This window comes from Ciconia boyciana, chromosome 2, assembly GCF_034638445.1.
Source record: "Ciconia boyciana chromosome 2, ASM3463844v1, whole genome shotgun sequence".
NCBI classification, from domain to species: Eukaryota; Metazoa; Chordata; class Aves; order Ciconiiformes; family Ciconiidae; genus Ciconia; species Ciconia boyciana.
In genome coordinates, this window is record NC_132935.1 from 123,170,259 (window position 1) to 123,190,051 (window position 19,793).

A 19,793-nucleotide genomic window follows, 5' to 3' on the forward strand; every position below is an offset into this window, starting at 1 on the left:
AACACAGCAGAAAACTATCCCAGGAAATGTCCAACAGATGATAGGAAATTTGGGAGAACCGCTCCACTTGATTAGATGCAAATAAGGTCAATTAATAGTGATGAAGAGAAGCTTAACAGCACCTTGTCATATTGTAGATATTCACAGTCAGGTTTTACTCAAAAGACTCTAAACCGCCATCAGCAGCTTCCTGGAGGTTCTCAAAGGAACCTTTGGAATTGCCTTCCATGTGTTTTCCAATGTGCAAATGATATCCACGGGTACTCTAGCACAGCATATTAGACACTGAGATAGAAGACAACACTGCTTAACTTCCCAGGTAAAAGTACCATTCAACTAACATTTAAACCTGTTCTGTGGCTTTTTCTTCTTGAAGATAGCTCTGAAAGAAGACAGCAGATGGCACTGTATAGAACATACTATCACAAAGCAAAACCACGATGTGCATAGGTAAGAATGTTGTGTTGAACCTGGAGTATAATGGAAGCATAAGGAAAAAGGGACCCTTAAGTTAATTTACTAAAGCAAAAGCTAGAAAATAAAATTCAGTGATGAAACAATTAAAAGCATGACGCATTTGACACAAAACACATCATCCAGTCTTGTCCCAAGCAAAAATTGGGCTTTACTGTGGCAGGGTGGGGGGAGTGTTGGTGAAGTAGCAGTGGATTACAAAATCAAAGCACTAAAAAGTCCTTGGCTCCTGAACATGTTTAGCCATAGGAGAAAAATTACATTTGTCATTACTAGCTGACCTGAGACATCACAAATTAAGATACTGTTGCAAATGTTTAAGGTACTCTCTCCAGTGTCAAAATCCATTCTCTCTTTGGCAAATGAAAGATTAAACTGTTACAGAGTAAAATGAATTATGAGACATATGCAACAGTTTTTCAACTATTACTTGAGACATTTGACATTAGATAAATCATTCTAGTCACCTGTATAAGATAAAACAGGCAAAACACAGTAGCATTACACAACTTCCTGGAAAACTCAAACGCTGCATTGGCTTTCATTACTCTTGTTCTGCAGTAAAGCAAGCCAAAGAGACACCCATTTACTTCCATTGTTAACATCAATATAATAACGCCAAAGCTCCAATTTTGTTTCATTGACTTTCTAAATTAGAAGAACTGCAACTTTCAGGCATTTTATCTATTGCCAGAGAAATAATTAAAGGCATTTTAAAGGCCTTTAATACCCAAATGACAAACTTTAAATATTTCAGCCATGAAGATGAAAATGCCTTTTTCAACATACACATTCCCAACAATATTTATGAAATTCTAAGTTATTCAACTGAACTTCCAAATGCTGCTTGGGATAAGTTTAGTATAGGAAGGAAATATATTCGACATATGCAATAGACTACAGGGAAAAAAAAAGCTGGATAAACATAGACATAAAGAAAAGTATTCAGGACAAGTAGGCTTGTTTTGTTATGTTTTGCTTCTGCATCAAGAAAACACATTGCTGATTTTCAAATCCTCTGGCTATAGCACACAAGCACAGTTCAACATGTGGTCTTCCCAGTCAGCTGCATCCTCAAACAGGTGCTTCCATACCTAGATTTCCTTAAAATATCCATCTATTGAGAAGATCAGAATAAAAATAAATAAAATCACACTCTTTGGAGTTAAAAAAGTTAGCTACCATTTATAGTATAACAATTGCAAAAAATGAACACAGAGACTGAAAAAAATAGAGCAAAGAACTCACAAAATGTAGGCTGCTCAGCCACGTGTGCCAGAACAGTTTAAAATTACATAATTACATGCTATTTTTCCCTTCTGCAAAATCCATTTACCATTCAACAAACAGGATAGATGGTGCCCATGCATAGTGAGCCACTCTTTCTAAATAGATGTGAATAATACTGTGTAAAACACTCTAGAAGATAACAGCAATCCCATTAAGAACACCACTAAAAATCAATTATCAAGCCAAACTTGCATCCTCAGTTGCAATGTAGTTTCCCGAGATTTTTGTTTGTTTCAAGTGAGGGGAGTTTTCAGAAGGTGTTTTGCAATTCTGCCTTCATGGATTATCAGCTGAACAGAACTCCAACATGCTCTTTGACTAACAAACTAACATAACCCATATAAATCAACTGCCACAGAAAATGACACAATAAGCCTTGTAACACCTGGAAGTAATTATCATTACAGTCCATATACCCCAGTCATTTATATTGGACAGGCTCTTTAAAAAGTAGCACATGGTACCGGACTTGGGTCTCCCATAGCAGGCAGACATTTTAAATGCTGTTTCCTGCTCTTACAAACACTCACGGACAAACACTCAGTTATTCCTTTTTAAAAATAGACCATTTCTCTTTCTAAAGCACAGGGATATTGCCTCACTTAATAGCAAGAACTTTTGAAGTATAGGAAGCATTTAATTCCCATATGCCAAAGGAGCTTTTACCCTGGGAAAGCAGCAGTAAATTGAGAAATAGAGAAGCTGATCTATTTTGTTTGTATCTATGTCCTTAAAGTCATTCCTAGGGCTGCTTCAACTTACGTAAGGTGCAGTGCAGCATTAGGGTCAATTTCATGGTACCTCTCAAGCCCAGACCTACCGGCTACCCACATTAAAAATACCTCAGCTTGATTCTCAGCAACAGCTCAGATAAAGATCACAAGCTCTGCTCAGCTACAGGGCCGGAAATGAAGTCTGTCCGTTGGACATAGTACAAAATTTACTGCAGACGTAAAGCACAGAAAGAGGATAGCAATACTTGTCCTAAGTTCACTTTGTTCTCCAAGCAAGTGGTAAGACTGATGGTTAGAAGAAGTTTTGCTGAAGGAGTTAATAACAACATCTCCACATGCCCTGCTACAGGGTGCAAGATCCACAGGCTCCGAAAGCAGCAGCTTTAATGGCTCTGCTAAGTAGAAAGCAGCCCTCAGGATTAGCCCTAAATGTCAGTACAAATGTACCTCAAAGGGCTTTCAAGAATGGAATTTTCAAAAATTAAGGAGGAAACTCTGCAGCATGTGCACAGACAGACATTAAATGGGAAATAACCTGACTGAATCAGAAGAGATCCTGGTGGAACAGCAAAGACACCTCCCTAAACCCAACCTACCCCAACCCATTTAAAAAACTATTAGTACCTATACGATTTTGAATTTTCCTGCTAGCTTTACTGTCCAAAATTTTTATTCTCCCCTTCCCCCACCAGTTCAACATGAGACAGATTTAAAAACATGAGTATTAGGATTATAGGCTGCCAAAACCAGAGACTATTAGAGAGAGAATTATGATAGGAAGCAAAAGGTAACCTTTATAAACCACCCTAACCCTATGTAATCAAATCAAATTTCTGTTTAAAAAACAGAACATATTAAGCTGCTCAAATAATAGGATATCTGCCAAGAGAAGTCCATTCAAGGATTTTCATCATAGCATTTGCTCTAGCTAGTCAAGTGCTTGTATTTGTTGAAGACTGGGGAAAAAAAAAAAAAAAATCATGGCATTAAAAGCTAAACTTGCCGGTTGGGTTCGACCCAGCCTACATAAAACATTCAGATACATTTTCCTTCTCAAGTTTCACTCTGCTATCCACAAATCAATAAAAGGGTCAACACTTCGCAAGCATTCTGTCTCACCTCCTATGTTTTCTAAAAGAAGACTGTAGTAGTAGTCTCTCTACTGAACCATACTCTGCATGTGCTTCATGAACACTGCCCCTCCTACCCTCTCGTGCATTACTGCACCCACATGAAGTCTGATAAGGCTTTCAGCCCAATTAAAAGTTGTGCAAGTGAGGAAAGAAACACTTCCTGCTAAGTAAAGATGGTAGGAAACAATAGTAGAGATGGAGCAGAGGTTTGATTCTTACATGAATGTTATTTTATGAGGCCACATGGTGAACCACTTTTCAGCTGCACCAGTCTAACTGATCAAATCTAGTCTGAGGTCTCCCCACTCACTCCCCGCTATGCCTTCAACTCTGTCCAATCTTCTTTTTCCAGATTGTCCTCCTTCCATTAGATTTCTAATATTTACCTATTTCTGCAATTTCCTAAGCAGTAGAGAAGTTCATCACAGTCAACTGCACATCTTCTTGACTATTAACACCGTATCAACCTTCTAGAAATGTTTACTTAGCTTCAAAACAGCACCCTCCAAGTACCTAAACAAGGAAAGGCTGTTCAAGTCCCTGGACATACAGGATTTATTATCTTACTATCTAGAAAGCCCCAAAAGCCAGAGACTGACCTGTGCTAACAGAGTTTCTCAACACATCTCATATTGGAACAGAAGTGATCAAAAAAGATGCCTGATCTGGATCTTCCTCATTAGAAAGGGGGGAAGGGGAAGATACCTGGCAGGCTATTCTCCAAGAACACAGAAATCTCTAAACTTGCCCTTCATGAACACACAGGCCCCGCTAAATCAGATTTGGAGACTACACTAGAGTATTTTTCCTGCTATAATAAAATGGCAGAAATGAGTTTGAGCTACCTGAAATCCTGCTAAAATTATTAGTATTACTATAGTATAAACAACTTTCATCATTCAAATGTAATATGTCTGTATCTTAAATTTAGAAAAAAGTCACAAAATACTTAATCCAACTGTTCACCGACAGTAAGCACACAATCTTTTAAAATACATTCCTATAAAATAGAAATAGAGTAATTCTCATTTCATAAAATCAAAAAGCTTGTCAATGAAGATACTGTAGTAAGTTTTTAATATGAATCTCATGACATTTGCAACATCTCGGAATCAATCCGAAGTGATTATATTCAAACTGGATTGGAATCAAATGCTTTCCCAAGGTCTGGAAGTTGTCGAAGATTATAAACAAAAGGAAGTGTTTGGGAAAAGAATCCTAAAGTGGGTGGGAAATGTTTTCTAAACAGATCCACATTCATGTACTCACCTGCAACAAGACCATATGATGGGGTGAAAGCCTCCAGAAAGGGAGCAGTTGGGAGATGACAGTGGCTGCCACCCCTCAAGAACACATTTACTATGCAATCTGCTGTCTGTTTGCCCAGCAAGAAGAGTCGCTAGCAGGTAAGCAATGGCTAGATGAATTATCTGGGTGGGCCACATCTGCCTGTAGCCTACAGATTGAGCACTGTTAGTTGAGATTATCAACATTATCATCCTCTTTATATGAATTTTTTTCCCCTTATGAACACCAGCTTAAGGTCCTTTCATTCACTGCTATATACCCCTTCTTTTGTCACTCCTGTTGCTCCAGTGTCTTAACACACTCTGTTTTTATATGTATACATGTCTCCACTCAATCCCAGTTTACCCTCTAAAATCAGTTGCTATTTACATTCCCTCCCAGCACTCGTATTCTTCCTCAAAAATAAGAAACTAAACTGCAATATAAAAATTGATGGTGGGCAGGCTCAGGGAACTAAAATGTTACAGTATTTTGACAATTTACCTCAGTGAATCAACTTACCATGAGTGCTTTAGAGCAAGCACAAAGAAAAAAGCAGGACTGCACAGTGGGTGACAGAAGAGGCAACTCCAAAAGGCAACCATCGGATCAGCTAACTACAACACAAACCCACAACCTTACTCTCTCCCAATGAAATCAATACATTTACACAACCTCCAGTGTTCAATCAATTCTGTACACCACTTCTAATGTTCATTTGAGTCACACTTCATATTTTAATGAAGCTTTCATATCATATTTATAGGTGTTAATTTAAATTTTCATTAATGAAAAAAGTTCAGAACAGCCCAAGAATCCATCTAGCAAACATGATTTGAGCCTAGCAAAATCTGCCTTTTCAGCTGTGCCCAAGATAAAATCCTAACTTCCTTTAACCTGTCTGCCTCTGAAATGCAAGCAATGACCCCAACCTTATGTTTAGTTTCACCAGTTCATCCCCATTCACCAAAGTCCACTAATGGTAGATGATGGTATCAGTGATGAGAAAGTGGATTGCTATCATATATATAAACCATACTTCCCACCAGCACAATTATGTTACCTCAGTGAGGTATGATAAACAATGGTCACCCTGATGACAGTTAAAAAGCTGGTGGTTTGAGCGATCAATGATGTTGGTTTGGAAGAGACGAAGATGTACATGAGATTGTGATAGTGCTGTTCAGTACCGGGAACTGGCAGGACAGTAGGAGACAACATTCCTGGCAGTAGTAGGTAGGCAATGTAACAGACAAAGATCGCACTACTGCTCCATCCTGCATGTGCAAACTGGTACGGAGAGGGTCTCATGCGCAGACACACGAGCTTCTGCATTCCAGCTTAAGCCAGCTCTTCCACTCCTAAGGTAATTGGTGTTAATCTGGTGTTTAGCAAGCTGTTAAAATTCTCAGGGAAAGACAAAAGTTTGATCTAATGTCATGGGATATGATTAATGATTCAGATACAGTTCTCACACGTGTGACTTAATGGCAAGAACTGTGCAAACAGAATGAATGTTACTATTTTGATAGCACTCCCTGAAGACTCCTGATGTACCAAGGTTGTTACCAGTTTAGTTAGTAGCAGTATCAGCACGCAATGGTCTTGCTAGATATATCTATCTTATACGTATCCATACATATACACACACACACATATACATTATTATTTATATATATGATACAAGCAGCCAAACGAAATAGCATATGGGCATGCTGGAGCTGTACTTTAGACAAACCGGTGCATAGAAAGTAGTCCCTGTTCAAGTACTCCGTATGTTTGGTTGCCTTGGTTCAGCAGCCATGCTGGCATTTAAGGCAACATCTAACAGAAAGAATGACCTTGCTTGACAACTGAGTTAAACACGCTGTTGTACTTTCATGAAAAGCTTTCACTGTGCACTTCTGCGTATGTAGCACAGAAATTATGCTCTTGGTCCACCCAGCTGCCAAACCAGCCAACAGATAAACCAAATTTCAGTCATGAAACCTGTCCATCCCAAAGTACCATCACTATCCATGTTTCAATTTCTTGGCCCGATAATGAGATCCTGAAGTTAAATGCTGGAGGCCTGTCAACAGCAGAGCTTAAAGTCAATGCCAACTGACTTCATGTATCAGCTCACCTGACCTAGGAGCTGCCAAAAATAACATGCATTTTTCAAAGTCTCTGGACCAGCTCAAGTATGGAAAGTAAACAAGACATGAGAAATAAATCAAAATAAAGTGTCAATACTATACAAAAGAGGTATTCAGTGTGGAAAAAAAAAAGTAATCTTAGTAATGATGGATAGGTTACAAGTTTGTAAGTGACAGTATGGTGACCTCAAAATACCAGTTTGTTTTTGCCTCATACTTGCATTGTATTATAATGGAGACCAAAAGCAAAAGCTGTCCTCTCTCTACTGCCTTGGCCTATTGTACTACATTTGGGTCATTTCTGGAAGAAATGCCAACTGGAGTAAGTCTCAGAGGCTAATTTTACAAAACAATCAAACCTCCTGTCCCCGAATCAAAACCTAAATTTACTGTCAGAAATGCAGCTTGAAAGGGATGTTAGAAAAAAAGTAGTATTTGATTCAATTAATATGCAGAAAACCCAAGGCAAATCTCCCTTTCTTCCCACCCCAGATCTCCTACGTTTCTTATGTCCATACCAGAAAACTGGATTCCTAAGTAAATGAGAAAGCTTTCTACACCTCTGAGGCAAAAATCTTCTTCCATTCAAAAGAATAACAGATTTGCCTAGTGCTCCTCATTTTATCAAATATACCTCTTGATGACAAATGAATACTAGAGAATAGGTGACATATGAACATTGCAAGATATCCTATGCAAGCTTGACAGAAAAAGCCAAAGGAATGGAGAAAACTACGGAACTGTTCCACCAGCAAAGACTGTGGCTAGTGTCTGGGGCGGGGGGGGGGGGGGAAATCCAGTTTACCTGGACAAGCTGCTAAAGAAGTGGCTAAAAAAAATAAAAATAGAGCACTGCTTCCAATCTCTTTTCATAAGCTCCTTTTCCACACTAGATTCAGAGTTGTAAGACCCTTACAACTGTGAAAAACCATTCCTATCTAGCTACTCAACAGTATTTAGGAGCGACATCATTTTTCACTCTATCCACCAATATTGCTGCTGCAATAGAGAAAGCCCTTTGTTTTTCCTCAGTTTCTACCATTTTAGGTTCTCATTCCTACTAATTAACTTAAGTGCATTTGCCTCTACCATTTCTGGCATGCAGCAACATGACATTGGCATGATTCTTGACATTTCAACTGCTTCTCACAGACCTACATTAAAATCAATGAGTTTTGTCAACTTCATCTATTCTCTAATTAGCAAAGGTACATACAGTAGCATAGGCAGCAATGCCTTCCGTTTGTATACTCAGGAAGATGACTTTGCATCAACTTACACAGTGCTTAAACCAGAAGTTTAATCTTTACAACCATATTACAGCTATGAACTTAACTCCCATAGCACCTTTTTTAATGTCCTTCAAGGCTTAATAACACAAGTTATGCAACTCAACACTGTAATATTTCCATTTAGCCAACAAGGATGAGCCTTGATTATAAAAATCAGATAAAGTTGTAAAAAAATGTAGGTTGTATGCTTCATAAAAAAAGTTTCCTCCATGATAGAAAGGAAAAGTTTTTTTGCTTAAATTTAGATTAGAAGAACCTGAGAACTACTCCATAGGATACAACCCTGGGTTCATAGCCTCACTGCAATGTGTTTAACTGTGCTCCCCCCGTTGTTAACTTTATTAAGAGTTTGCATTCCTTCCATTCGTGTTTGCAGAAAAACACTTAAATTACGGGCAATTACTTGATGTTTTGAAGATATTTTGAGATATTTGGCTTTCACATCACAAAGCGTGTATTACTTCAGACAGCATTTAAAAACAAAGCAATTCCTTGTTCTCTATCCACTATTCTGAGCCATGATTTCTGAATGGATTACATTGGGGGGGGTGGGGGGGTGGGGAGCAGGAGCGAGGGGGGAAAAACCAACCAGAAAAGAGGAAGTTGTGCTTTTGAAACTATCAAAGTGGAGTGCATGCTTTGCAGATACGTACAATTTCAGTAACAATTTTAGATTAGGTTTAATACAGAGTATCTACCGTGCATTTCAAAAGGAAGCATCTCCTTCCTTCATGCGATTAACAATAAGACTTGAGACATAAAATTTTAAATTAAAAACAAAATTTAAATTAAAAATCTAAAGTCATCTGCCACTTACCCTACTTAAAGTTCTCAAAAAAACACGGATTCCTAGGATGAAGTAGCCACTAATATAAAAATTCATTGTCACGTTTTTGCATTAAAAAAACTGCCCCACAAGTCCCATCATCTTTCACTTCGCCTTGCTGCAAGGAATGAGAGCAGCATTTCTTGATCTTATACACAACATGATTTCAGTCCCCTCCAACAGGGAAAAGAACAGACAGCTTCTACAGGAGGGAAAGCAATCTTTAGAAAAATCAAGATGCGTGGGAAACAGCAAAAGTCCTTGGGCTCAGAAACGCAGCTTTGAAACACCTGGCAGTAAATCAATGTCACCCATTTCACTGTAATCCCTCAAGTCACTTTTATGAAGATTACTTCCTGCAGTGCATTCCTCACCCTCCTCCCTCCCCGGCCGACAAGGGATCTAGGAACCACCACTCCGAGAAACCGCACCGCACATCTGGAGACCAACGCCGGACCCGGGCGTCGGTCACGTTTGGTACAACTGTTTCATTAAGACGGCGGTCGCCGGAGCCCCCGATTCCTGCCTGGCACTCCGCCTCCCTGCCAGCGCCACAACTTTCCCCGTGCCCCCTGGCAGCGCGGCGGAGCGTCCTGCCGCAACTCCACCGCGTCCTGCCCGCGCAACTCCGCCGGATCCGGGAGAACAGCCGCCTCCCCGTCCCCGAGGTCTCCGCCGTCGCCGCGTTCCCTCCCGCCCTGCGGGGACACCAAAGTGCCCGGCACCGCCGCTCGCTCCCAGCCTTCCCTTCCCCCGCCCGCCCGCCGGCCCCGGCCCCGCGGCGGCCCCTCACGCCTGTCCCCGCGCACCGCGACCCCTCGGGCTCCCTCCGACCTGCCACAGCGTGTCCCGTCCGCACCGCCTGCCTCCCTCCCTCCCCCCTTCCCTCCCAGGGCGGCCGCGGCTCTCGGCTCCCTCCGCCCGGCGGCCCGGGGAACAGGCAGGGCGCAACTTCGCGAAGTGGCGGAGCAAGGGGCAGGCGGCGGGGGCCTCTCGCCGTCCCCGCGGCCGCGGCGGGGGAAGCCTGCGGGGCGCCCCCCCGCCTCCGCCACCGGGGCTCACGGCGCGGCGCCCGCCTGAGGCGCGCCCCGTGAGGGGGCGGCTTTCCCGCCTCCCCGTCCCGTCCCGTCCGGCAGCGGCGGGGACTCACCAGGGGTCGAACTCGTGGATGATGCTCTCGAAGCGGATGACGGCGAAGAGCCGGGAGCTGAAGCCGGCCAGCCAGGCCAGGAAGAGGATGGTGAAGGAGAGGAGCGACTGCCAGCCCGCCGGCTGCGACAGGCCCCCCGACAGGCCGCCTCCGCCCGCCGGGGGGCCGCCGGCAGCCGCCGCCGCCGCGCCGCCGCCGCCCGCCCCGGCGCGGCTGTTGAGCAGCGCCACGGAGTTGGCAGGGGGTTTGTGCTTGTTGTCGGGGGCCGAGTGCTCCGCCATGTTGTACCCGGGGCTCCCTCGCAGCCTCTCCGCCTGGCGCGTGCGGGGAGGAGGCGGAGGAGGGGTGGGGGAGGGAGCGGGAGGAAGGGCAGGGGGAGGGAGGCTCGGCAGGGGAGGGGCGGAGCCCGCCCGCTCCCTCAGCGATCCTCACTGACTCCCCGCCGCCACCGCCGCCGCCGCCTCCTCGCTCAGCCGGGCTCTGCCTCCCGCCGCCGCCGTCACCATGCCAGTGCGGCGCGGGGCGGGCGGGCGGAGCGGAGGGGGGCCGCCGCGGCGCGCGAGCCCCGGGGCGGGGCCAGTGACGGAGAGGGGGAGGAGCCGAGAAGCCGGGGGCGGGGCTCGAGGCGGGGGGAGGGCCCGACGGCCGCGCGCGCGCAGGGTGAGGGCAGAGCGGAGGAGCCGCAGGCGCGCGGCCGGCGCCAGGGGGCTGAGGCTGCCCCGCGCGCGCGCACGAGGACTCAGGCGGGAGGGGCGAGGGGGCGGGCGGGCACGAGGGCTCGCGGATCGGATCCTGGCGAGCGAGCGGTTTGACATTGCCGCCCTCCAGCGCGGGAGGAGCTACGGGGGGGGCGGGGCTCCGAGGAGAAGGCGAGGATGGCGGGGGGGAGGGACCAATCCCCGCGGTAGGCCTTCTAGCAGGAACTCCGTGACGACCTGTCACAGAGCGACAGGTATTTGAAAGGGGCGGGGCGAGCCCAGGCAGCCAATCGGAGGGGCGGGGGTGAAGGCGTGGCAGCGCGTAGGGGAGGTTGCGCTCACCGCCAGCCATTGGGGGGATAAAAAAAAAGGGGCAGCGGTGACTGGCGGTGGTCTGCGCTAATCAGAGCGAGGCGTGCGAGTCACGTGGGCGCCCTCCGGGGGGGCCATGGCCCCCGGCGCCGTGCCAAGGGTGCTGCAGTGCGTGTGGGCTGAACACCGCTCCCGGCGTGCTCTGCGCGGGGGCGCCCGAGGCTCGCGGCGTGGAGCGGAGCGGAGCCTGCCGGGAGTCGTAGTCCGCGGGGTGGGGGCGTGCCCCAGCCCCGAAGCGCGCGAGCGGCTGCTCTAACGGTTGTAACGGCTCCGACGCCCATTGCTTGTCAGGGGAGCTCTGTGCGTGTGTGGCAGGAGGCAGCAGCAGCACCAGCCGTCCCTAGGGAGGCTCACCTCTCTCCCCTGAGGGGGGCCGTGGGCTGGCGTTAAGCGCTGGTCACCTGCCTCTCAGCCCTGGAGCCTGCTTTTCTTTGTCTTTCATGGTATGAGCTTACTCTTCGATGCTGTGCCTCCTTGGGGCTCACGTACCTTTGATCCGTTTGTTTCAAATGCTTAATTACCCCAGTAGAAATCACGTTGGCCGCAGCAAGCGTTGTGCCGGCGCTTGACCTTCAGGCAGCTAGGAGAGGAGTAGCTGGAGGCAAGGCCTGGCCGAGGTCCGGGTGAGCTTGCTACCCTCACCCCGTTGCAGCCACCTGCCTCTGCTGGGAGCACTTCCAGTCTGGTACAGAGACCGGCAAATGGAAACCTTGCCTTTTTTTTTTTTTTTTTTCAAAGTGACTTCTGTTTTAGGAGTTTTCATAATGAAATGCTATTTGGGAGTCTTGTAACTTCCTTAATTTTTTTGTGAAACCTGCAGTTAAAATGAGAATGTGAAGAAAACTGAAAGCTAGTGAAGTTTTGCGGTCATGCTTTTTGAATGGTCTTGCCGACCTTCATTCTACTCAGATATGCCAGGAGACTGCCTGCTTTTAGAAGAAGTATGATACTAAGCACAGGCAAAAAATATGTGGTTGTTTGCACTGTTTACACCAACAACTCATTTTGTGACTTTTATGTGGGGCTGTATTTTTGAAATTAAATAGCTTGGGTTTTGTTGTCTGATCTCCAGGTGTTCCCTTTGATACACAAACATGGCTCTTCAAAGGTCCTGAAGATTTGCAGTTCAATTTCACTAATGTCAAAGGGGACTACACTGGGCCTTAGCTAACTAATATCATTCTAATTAGTCCCTGCTATTGTCTCTGTTTTATTTGCCAGAGGAAGAAAACTGTATGTTTCACTGTAAGCAAAGTGGAAGCCTTTCTATTAAAGTTGTTCTTTTAGTGGAAAGCTCTGTTTAACAATTTGTAGAGAATGTGACTATTTTTCCTCCATTCTTGCATTAGTCAGCAGCTGTGACTTGGTCACCAGGTTTGGAAGCAGAGTTACTGTATTGTAAGGTGTGTGCACGTTTTAAGATGAGCACTTCGATATACTGTTGCTCCTAAAAGGCTCCATTTTACATACTCTTTTAGAATAAGGCTTAGGAGAACTTCCAGAAAATTTTGAGGTTCAGTTTTGCTGAATCTGACTCTTAAAAGGCTATGCTTTTTGTTTGGTGTAGTTTTGTTTGTTTGCTTGCTTTTTAATACTGTGTTCTTTCTTACTCTTGTTAAAAGAGGCCAATAATATGCTCAAGATAAACTGAGTTAGACATATGCCCCTTTTCTAGTGTTGTCAGTGAGGCTTTTTTAATGAGCTGACCAACTGGCATTTCAAGTGAAGGATTTTTTTTTTAATTGGCTCATGAACAAAGAGCAAATGTGACTAGAAGTGTGCAACTATAAAATGTTTTCTAAAATCCATTGACTGATTTTACAACAGGCTCAGTCCTGGTCTACTTTTCTGAAATGACAATGCGGTCTTTCCATTCTCACGGTTGGGATCCTGTCTTTTGGTAACAGCAGTTCAAGCTTAACGATGCAGTAGAGGAGCTGCTTTAAATGGTAGTGTTGTATGTAGAATACCTTTGTCTTTTCTTCTCTTGCCTCCCCCCGACCATTTTTCTAGATGTTAAGGAGCCAAAAAGGACTGATGATGCATATCAGCTGGAAAAAAAATGTGTATATCAGAACTCCTTTTTATGTAAAATTTAGTATCAGTGTTAACTTTCCTTGATAGGGAATCTGGCTTATTTAAAAATTATTGCAGATCATGGTGTGGATAAAGTTATATGGTGTTTACTTTAAATTTCAGTGCTATAACTTTTACATCCAACGGGGAGGTTATATCGTTCTGACTACACTAACAGTGTTAAATCAGACAATTTTTTGAGCATAAACAAGCCCAGACAGAATGTGATTTATTTGAATGCTGACTAATGGTAAAGTGTTTCTTTGTCGTTGGTAACAAATGATATTGTTGCCTATTCATTTTCAAACCATTCGAAAGTCTGTACTGTTGAATACCTCAGAGCTTGGGCAATGAAATCTGGTGGCAGCAAAAGCACAGTTCTAGTAACAGCTTTTATTAATGTTTCTGTAAATGTATTGTTTAAATTTTTGTATGAAATAAGGTTTAGTAGTCTTACAATAAAATTGATCAAACAAATGCACACAGATGGAAACTCATAGACTCCTATAGTTGGAAGGATTGAGTTATTTTGGTACTATACTGTCATGACAGCAATGGAAAGTACATTTCTGTAGAGGAGGTACGAAACATATCTACTGAAAACTGCATTCAACCCATACTAATATATTGATGGGAAAGAGGTTTTTCATCTCTCTTTTTTTTTTCTCCTTTTTTTCCCCCTCCTATCCTCTTGTGTTCTTGCATTTGTTTTAAGGTAATTTGGTTTGATTTATTCCACTGTGTGTGGTGGTGTTTTCTTTGAACACAAAAAACCACAAAAATGTCCACATTAGTGGCTGAGGAGTTGACTTTGTGTAGTGATTATGAACCATTTTGCATATAGAAAATCAGTTTCCTATTCTGAGCATGCAAAATAATAGCCACATGCCTTAAGGAAAAAAAATCTTATTTCATTTTCAAGCTTCCTTAATAATGGAATTAATTCAGGGGATAATGCCAAGTGCAGAATTCATGTTATGGTTATACAAACCAGAGCATCTTGAAAGTTGTGGAGCTGCATACAGGAAAATGTCAGATGAGAGCTCCTTGTGCCTTAACACAGCTACTGTGTATCACTGATGTTCAGTCTACTCTTGAAAGAATGGCAAACAAAATTTGTGCAGAAAAAAACTGCACATGGACACATCCAGGTAATAAATTATTAATCAGAAGTACAAAGTCATGGTTGTTGGGAACAATTCATACTTTTCACCAAGCTTTATTGGCAACAGTTGAGCAGCGTTTATTAACAGGAGTAGGTACCTTAGTTTGGAAAGCCATTTGAAGAGCAGTTCAGGCTTGAGGTAAATAAACAAGTCTCTTAAACAGTCCTTCCAACTTTGTGGTCCTGCAGATGAACAAGTTAATAAGTTGGGTGTTAAGATTTTTTGAGGATGGCTTTAGAAATTAACGATACAATACTTCCTGAACTAAAGGATATTACAATGTAAGTAGCACAGTTGAGCATAACTTGATGTGGTGGAGGATGCTTGATTTCAGCTATGTGCTCAGATGATCATTGTTTAAAAATATATGACGGTGTTTAAATGAGGGAAAACATAATACTATTGCACATAATTATTCTTGAGAAGCTGAAGTTTAATGCATTTTAAAAGTAACCATCTATTAGTCTCCATATAGACAAAATGGCATGAGTTTAAAATAATTTTAAAATCAGTTTAATTAAGCAGGTGCAACCCTTTGTGGATACGTGTAAATCACTTAAGCCAGTTGTCAACTGATACAAGATTGTCTGCAAAGAGCTTTGCACCTGTGTAACTATAATGAGGTTTTTAACTGATGTGAATTAAAATGGCGCAACTGTTGTGTTTAGACAAGGCCTTCATCTAGCATTTTAGTCAGTAACAGTAGAAACTTGACTTACTCCTAACAGTGTTCTACTGGTGATTTCTCCTCTTCCTCTCCAATAATTTAAACACGTGTTGATTGATGTTCCTCCTCTGCTTCTCCTGTCTTAATTATCCTGCTTAGTTTCCCTTTCCCATGACCTGCACAGTGGTAAAAATCACTCTGGTTTGCACGCACAGACCTGCCAGGCATCACAAAGCTTTTTGCTCTCCCTAGCCAACCTCTGGCATATTCTGCTGCCGGCGCCTTTTGTATCAACCTCGTCTTCACTTCTTGTGAAGAAATGGGGCTTTTCCTTCTGGTGGGCTGGTAGCAGCTCTGCAAAGTCCCCCTCCCTTGTTAGAAGAACTGAGGCAGAGGCACACACTGGGTCTTTCTTTAAATAAAATAATACCATACTGAACATTATGCATGTATATATTTTTACCCACATACGTAAGTGCTGTGCAACATTTAAAACCTGTGGACCTCTGAATTACCTTTCTTGAAGTGTTGTGTTTTGTCATCTCTAGTGTTTGCAAGCGCCTTAACCAGAACTTGTTTGTTCTTGGCAAATGCTGCAGCCAAGCATTTTTGCAAAACTTTTTCATTTTATTCCTTCTGATAAGAAGGAATGTGCTGCCTTGGGGATGATCAGCAAAAAATAAAATTTAAAAAAAGGCCATTTTCTTCAGGGACATCACTAAATGGCCCATCAAATACCTGAAGAGTGATGTTTAGCATGTAAATGCTAAGTCCCCAGAAGTTCTAGATACTGGGTCTTATTAAAATATTATGTTGGAACAGCAAAGCTGCTAAGGGAACCAGCTGGAGGGTAAAACTAACCTCTGGGGAGTGGAGTGAGAGATATATCAATTTTAAATATATGGGATCTGTTACTGCTTAGTTGCAATTATGGTGAATTTTGTCACTAGATTGAAATGAGAGGGGAGAGCAGAATACAGGAAAGAGGCATTCTGCTGTTAGCTGTAACACCAGCTGCATGTTACGGCATCAGAGTAAGACGTGTGGAAACAGCAAAGACCAGAGGGACAGAGAGGAAAGAAAATTATTTTTATGTTGTTGTTTAAAGCCTGTTGAAATCAGTGGGAGTTTTTTGTTGGTAGGATTTTGATCATCCTTGAGTTGCATTTTTCTTCATTGCCTCCCTCACCAGAACATTCCACACAGTTCCTGGTAGCAACTGAATATAGGGGAAGGGGGTATTGTTTGCACATTGTCTGTAAACTATTACCATAGTTCATCAAAGTTTAACTCTTCTGATTTTAGTTTGTCTGATAAATTTGAGCAAATTGTTTAAGTTGGAAAGTTCTCCTACAGTATCAAAGATACTTCAGTGCATTAATTAATTCAGTAGGAAAAAATTTGAAGATCGCGTAATGCAGTATCAGCAAAGAATTCCCCATGCCTGAAAATTTCTCTGTAAGTATTGTTCAGTGTTTTTCCATAATTGGGTTTGTAGTCTAAATGTGCATAGCCTTGAGGAAAGAGAAGTTTACAAAGAATTGTTTCTAGTGCTTTTCTGTTGCTAGCAATTCAGACTAATTGTCTCCTTGCTGTCTAGACTACTTGTAGATATACTTCTAGTCAACTGCTGCATTAATAACTGCATCAGAGTTGCAAAAGAATTTAAGTCATTTTGTTGTGGAATGAGCGGTGCCAAAATGCACAATGCAATACAAAACAGGAGCTTATGGGTGCTTTGGGATAGTGTAATTTCAACCCATCCTCACATAGAGATCTGAAGTGAGGACTCCATCATTGTTGAGAAGAGAATTCAGCAATGACTACTTTATGACTTTATATGACTTGAATTTTTTTGGTTGCTGCAGTAGCATCAAATGATTAGAGGCTTCAGAAGTGGAAAAACTGCTGTATTGCAGAAAAGTTACTAGAAGGCTTTTAATGACTTCTGTCCACATGTGAACTGAGACACTATTTTCTGTGATATCTAATCTTTAAGTCTTCAGTTCTTACCACAGGATTCTCTTTTTGTAAATGACTGTAGCACTCGAATCCCAGATTTATTGTTATCCAGTTGAATTTCTGGCATGTGTTTCTGATTCTTTTTTTATCATAGATGTAACTGGAACAATTAATCTTAATGTTTAAAATCCTATCCTGAGGAAACTGATCCCACAATAATTAATCCTTACTGCTAAACTCTCTTTTTATGCATCCCTCCTTTAAATATTTGTTCCACTTTTATAGGTCTTAGGACACTGAAATCCCTATTGATACTTTATGCCAGTTACTGACACATGCTCCCAGACTTAAAAACCCAGCTAGTATTTCAAATTAATTTCCTAAAAGAGAATTTCTAATTGCTAAAGGCAAGCAGCCACATAAATCTGAGGCAAAAATAACGATCCTTTTCTTATTTGACTATATAAGAAGGGCTGCTGCAAAAACAGGACCAGAGGATAGACTCTCCTGCCAAAGCACCTGAGCCACTGTTCAAGGCAGACACTTGCAGGCCATATTGCGTAGGTTATGCGACTATTACGTGCCCCATTTTCCTTCCTTGATGTGGCAATCAGCCAGAGTAATATACCCTAACGTAACAAGCCAACTTTAAAAAGCCCCATTGTTGTTTTCTGGTGTGAATTCTGTCCTTTAGAACTTGTTCTTGTTTTTTCCTCTAATGCCCTCTGTACTTCTGCATTTAAAAACACTTTGGGGGGTTGCATGAAATTATCTTTAACATGAAGATACAAAAGTGCCTTACAGATGCTGACTTAGTAACTACTCCCCGGCACATGCATACAGCCTGCCTGCCCGCTCCCTTCTCCCCCCTTGTTGATATTGTGCCTCATTTTTGCGTGGAGCCAGTGTTGCTGGAGACCAGCCAAAGTTGCCGAGACCTGTGTGGTAACTCTAATCTCCATATTGCTCTTTTCTGAGCTAGAACAGATGCACATTGATTTTGCACAAAGGACTATGTTCAGTGTTGCTTTAGCTTCTTTGTACCGTGGAGATCACACAGTAAGAATAGCCAAACTGTTGACCTTCAAAATTGTATGGGTGAGAGTGGACAAATCTTCCAACTGTTCCCTGAACTGTTACCTAAAGTGTGGACCCTTATGTACCGTATTTAAGATTCATCCTGAGAGCCTTTTCTGTCCCATAACCTACTGTGTCAGACATGCATTGTTAATGGGGGGTGGGGTGGGGCGGGGTGGACACACCAGGATAGCACTGGCATCCAAACTGTATGGCAGCTTCCATGCCTGCTCTTGTCCTCTGTCATCTAACAGACACACTATGTCATAAAGAGCTTATCAACATTAATTTGAGAGAGATGTATTCTGTGAGTGTAGTTGCAGTCTTTCAAGTGCATAGTATAAATTTAGTGTCTCACGGGCTGCAGGGAGTATCTGTCATGGAGCACTTCCTCCCCATCCTCCTCCTCCTCCTCTGACCTTGGTGTTCCCTCTGTTTCTAACTCTTTTTGTTCCCTCCTCCTCTCTCTAGCTGGTGGTTTCTTTTCTTTCTTAGATACATTTTCATAAAAGTACCACTAACCTGGCTGGTGGGCTCAGTTTTGACCTGTGGTGGGTCTGTTGTGGAGCCGTCTGGAGCCATTTGTGTCCAGCATAGGGCAGCCTCTGACCTCTTCCCACAGAGGCTGCCCCTGCAGTTTCCCCACTACCAAAATCTTGGAAACCCAACACAGATTTCCGAGTCCACACAGGCAAGCTGGATAGGGAATGTGACCAAGCTATCTGCACCATATCTTTTTGCTCGTTACCAGGAGTGTTTTACTTTACTCAAAGACCTTTTTATTATGTACTATTCTTGTTTATACAACATCAGACATTGAATATTATGCTCGGAGGCTGTATGTATTTATGGAGTCACACAACTTTTTCTTCTGAGAGGATCTTATTTATTAATATCAAGAATAAATTCAGGAATTTAAGATAATGGGCTTTTTTTAGAGAAAATACCCCATTATCTTGACATACAAGGTTCTTTAATTGCTGAATCAGTTCTACTTACATCTCCTTCATGTGACTTCCACTTGAAGCAGAGATACACTCCATGGTTTTTATTGCAGGCAGATGGTAAGATTTGTGTGGAAATCCTAGGCAATTTTTATTGGGCTGTTAATTACTGGCATTTGAATTATTAGGCATGGTAATATTTTCTTATTTCTGCAACAATTATCCTTCTTCTGGAGAGAAAAGTGACTTGTATTAGTCTGTGACTTTCTTGTTTTCTTCATTCAGTCATTGTGCTAGGTAACAATGAAGAGAAGACAGTGTTCAAATGCTCTTTTAACAGCATTAGCGTCATTTTGTCAGGCCTGGGAAAAATGCAGTGTCATTTCATTGTAGTCCCTCCATGCTACTGTGGCCTGTAGCTTAGTGTGCACTGTCCTAACCTGAACTGTCAAGTAAAAGTTTTATGCGGTTTCTTCTAACGTGATAGGAGAAAATTTTTATTAATAC

General features: G+C 42.8%; 1 protein-coding gene across 1 annotated transcript in view; it reads right to left on the reverse strand.

Annotated features, from left to right (window-relative positions):
* STT3B (STT3 oligosaccharyltransferase complex catalytic subunit B) overlaps positions 1-10,888 on the reverse strand; it is a 53,581-nt gene extending 42,693 nt beyond the window's left edge. Inside the window, exon 1 of the mRNA XM_072853924.1 lies at positions 10,325-10,888. Coding sequence (XP_072710025.1) covers positions 10,325-10,605 — 281 coding nt within the window. The 5' untranslated portion in view covers positions 10,606-10,888. The remainder of the gene's footprint in view (positions 1-10,324) is intronic.
* Between the last annotated feature and the right edge of the window lie 8,905 nt (positions 10,889-19,793).